We start from the raw sequence: 3,563 nt of genomic DNA, 5'->3' as shown, positions 1-3,563 counted from the left end.
TCTGAGAGGGGATATTGCTTAACCCAAAGGAAAGTTTCATTATGGAGGAATCTCAGGCACAAACCAGTGAAATTCTAATGTGCAGGAATTTCGCAGTATCTGTAACATCATCCTTTCTATGTCTTCTTGGAAAGATATCAATCCCTGGGATATATTAATGAGAAGGAAGTGGGGAGCTGTAGGTTCAGCCGTAAGGGTTGGCTGGTCACACTGGCAAGGCCAACAGAGGCCAGATCAGGACTAATGGTGGATTGGAAAAAAAGAGACCTGTTTATGGTTTATGTAACATTTATTTATTTTTTGTGTTTTCTGTTTTCCCTGATCCTTTGCCAAAGGCAAGATTTCCAGCTTTCCATTTTCTGGTGAAATGGAGATGGCAGCACTGGGGCTGATTATTGGATTTGTAATATGAAGTCCTAGGGATAGCCCTCCTCTTCCCCCCTCCCCGACTCTCATTCACTTTCCCCTCTTCACTGGAGAGAAGTCCCAATTATACATCCATTTCCCCAAAGCATCTAGGAGCCCAGAAGTCATAGGAACCAGAAACAAGTGGAGCAGAAAGGACTCTTTATTGGAAAGTGGATGAGAGAGGCAGCTCCAGTCTTGGGCATCCTGAGTGGGAGGAAGAATGGGCAGTGTGGGAAGGAGTAGGGTGGCAAGGACCTAGGACCAGATGGGGCCTGCAGCTCTGGCGATGTCATAGGTGCAGGAAGGACAGGCTCCATCTGTGGAAGAGAAGCGAATCAGAGGTGAGTGAGAGTCAGCGCATCAAAGCACTCAGAGGCAGTGAGGAGCCCAGATCATCCTTCCAGGCACTCTGGTCATATCCTCTGAGACCCCTCGATCTCCCAGTCTTTCTGTCACCACCCACAACCTCCCTCCCACCAACCTGGGATGGCTCCCCACTGCTCAACCTTCTTTTGTGTCCTCAGGGGTTCCCTCTTCCTCCAGCTAGTGCTCACCTCACTGGGGATCCAAACAGGCCATCCCGCAAGAGCCTTCACAGCACTTCCTGATTCCTGGGCAGTCAGTATCTTTCAAGCAGCGGTTAGGGGGATTCAACATGGCACACCGGATCAAGGTCTTGGGGCAGGAGCCAGACTTAGTGGAGGCTTGACCTTTGACTGGTCCTTGCCCTTTGACTCTATCTTGACCTTTAACTGAAATTTGTCCTTTAACGGGATCTTGTCCATTGACCAGAACGGGATCTTGTCCTTTGACAGTGTCTTGAACTTTAACAGGAACTGTTAAAAGAAGAAATGAGCCCACATTTATACCCAGTAAGCCCCTGCTTCAGCTACCATGTAATTTCCCCTGGATCCATCCACTCTTACTGCAGCATCTTCAAACCATGACCTGAGTAGGGAAGGTACGCCTGGGGGACCTAGGGGAGCTGCACTCTTGGAAGGTTCTTCCCTTTCTGGGGGGTCTACAGGTCCACAGTTCCCTTGAGTATCTGTTTCCCTCTTTCTCGACTCCAAGTCTCTCAGGAGCAGTGGTCAGACTGGAGTGACACCCAGCAGTGAACAGGACATATTGTCATTTCTTAGAAAGCACATTGGAGTAGGAAAGAGCCCTAAGCCACATATCAGGAGACTTGAGCCCCATCCTGGCTCTGGGAATTACCTTGGCAATTGCTCACTCATTTCTACATTTTGATTCCCTCCTTATAAAATGGGGATCCTCAAATGATGTGATTTCTGAAGCCTTGCTGTTTCTTAACCTCCTTTTAGAGCACTGATTACTCTGGTACCTTCATGGGGCAGAGAAACAGGGGACATTGTCCACACCCAAGGCTTAAAATCCTGGAGTTCATCATTTTATTGCACATTCTGCACAGGTATTAACACCTGAGACCAAGGTCACATACCAACACTACTTCCACAAATCCTCCTGATATCTTAGTCACTGGGGTGAAAGCATACGGAGTCCACCAGCCCAAGTCCTGCCTTTTCTGGATATGATGGCAAAGTCCAGAAAGCTGAAGTCTGGGTTTCAGTCTGCCTACTGCTTCATAAGTTCTCCCTGTCCTGGCCCAGGGTGTCTCAGAGAGCCTCCCCTTAGTCCAGCCCAGCCCCAGCAGGTCACCTGTTCACTCACCTCCCATGACAGCTGCCTCTACAACCAGCATCCCAGCAATGAGGAGCACCACGGTGATCAAGAAGCTGCTGGCCCTCATGATGTCAGGAAGGTGTCTGGCTAAGAGCTAAGGCCATACCAATCTTTATGCAGTCCAGCTTGGCCTGGCTCCAGGGGTGGGTCTGTGGTATTTACAAGGGACATTTCCTTAGCTGCTTTGGGAAATATCCACCCTATTCTGGGAGGGACTTGGGGGCTTTCCCCAGGGATTATTCACAGGGAGACCTAATAGACATTACATCAGATCACCTCTGATCATCCCAAGAGGTTTCCTACTTTCTCACAGAGTAGAACTGCTGGCTCACTTGTCGGGTGACATTACAACCAAATTATTCATGTTTTGAAATACTATGAGGCCCAAGAAGAGAAAGGAATTACAGAAGGTTATTCAGCTAGTCACTGGTAGATCCAGTCTTCATTACAAAACCAAGGTGTTTCCTCATTATGCTCTCATAAACCCCACCCAAATCTATTTTATCATTTTACCACTCCTGGCATCAAACTGCGCTTTTCCTTCCTCCTTCCTGCAAAAACTCTGTAAGACAAGTTTGCCTTGAATAAATAGTGACAAATTATTGCACTTTGCCATTTCACAGACAGTCTTTGAGATGCATCAAGAAAGTAATTGGAAAGTGGAATTCTAGGTCTGGAGAGGGATGATGCCCTGGAAATCACAGTGGTAGGGAGAAAATAATCAGAAAAGTGAAGAGTAGAAAACATAAATCATGTATACACTGGACATCTACAGTTTGTGTGTCCAGCATGCCCTACTTCTTTGAACAGCATCCTGTTGCTTGTGAAGAATTATCTCTCTTTACCATCAACTTGTGAATCTAATGGAAATTGCTAATCATGAAAGTCTGACCCCTGACCACAGGTGTGTGTGTGTGTGTGTGTGTGTGTGTGTGTGTCTGTGTCTGTGTTGTGTGTGAAACTTAGCCTGGTCTATTAAAGTCTTTTATTTGAATTCAGGGTAATAAGAGGAAAAGGGGCATCCCTCCTTTTGGCAAAGGTGATGGATATGAACCAGGGAATTCCAGAAGCAGTGATCCCATTCTGAGGGTGGAGATCAATTGTCTGAGAAAAACGACCCTAATACGCTGAGACAAGGAGAGAAGTGATGGTCAGAGAAGATTCAGATGACACAGCCAGTCTTCCCTCCTTTACCTTAAGAGCAGTCCTTCACACGCCCTTCTCATGGTTGGGTTACGAGGCAATAAATCAGCCCTCTGCTTCAGCTAGTCTGACTTGCTATTCTGTCATTGTTACCAAGAGTTCTGAGTAATAGAAATGAATATCCTCAAGTTGGATGTTGTCAGGGACAGAATCTGAGTTCAGAAAGTCACTGAGTTGAGGTGGAGTGAAGGCAGGGAAGATAACAAACTAATTGTTGGATATTAAATCCCCACCTTTTGTCTCTTTAG

At 46.7% G+C, this 3,563-nt stretch overlaps 1 protein-coding gene across 1 annotated transcript; it reads right to left on the bottom strand.

The window, feature by feature from the left end:
• Positions 1 to 550: 550 nt before the first annotated feature.
• PI3 (peptidase inhibitor 3) lies at positions 551 to 3,006 on the bottom strand. Its single transcript, XM_017541202.2, has 3 exons — positions 2,101 to 3,006; positions 963 to 1,244; positions 551 to 725 (listed from the first exon to the last, which is right to left on the bottom strand). Exons 1-2 carry the CDS (start codon positions 2,177 to 2,179, stop codon positions 964 to 966), a joined length of 360 nt encoding a protein of 119 aa, XP_017396691.1. The 5' UTR covers positions 2,180 to 3,006; the 3' UTR covers positions 551 to 725; position 963.
• Positions 3,007 to 3,563: the final 557 nt, after the last annotated feature.

This window comes from Cebus imitator, unplaced genomic scaffold (genome assembly GCF_001604975.1).
Source record: "Cebus imitator isolate Cc_AM_T3 unplaced genomic scaffold, Cebus_imitator-1.0 Scaffold132, whole genome shotgun sequence".
In the NCBI taxonomy this organism is placed as follows: Eukaryota; Metazoa; Chordata; class Mammalia; order Primates; family Cebidae; genus Cebus; species Cebus imitator.
Note: the sequence above shows the minus strand (reverse complement) of the source record. Positions and strands in the feature narration are given on the sequence as shown.

Bases quoted from the DNA above. Each gene is read 5' to 3' on its own strand.
- PI3 (XM_017541202.2), bottom strand. From the start codon at position 2,179: ATGAGGGCCAGCAGCTTCTTGATCACCGTGGTGCTCCTCATTGCTGGG. The intron at 1,245-2,100 runs GTGAGTGAACAG...TTCTTTTAACAG, and splicing joins AGAGGCAGCTGTCATGGGAG to TTCCTGTTAAAGTTCAAGAC.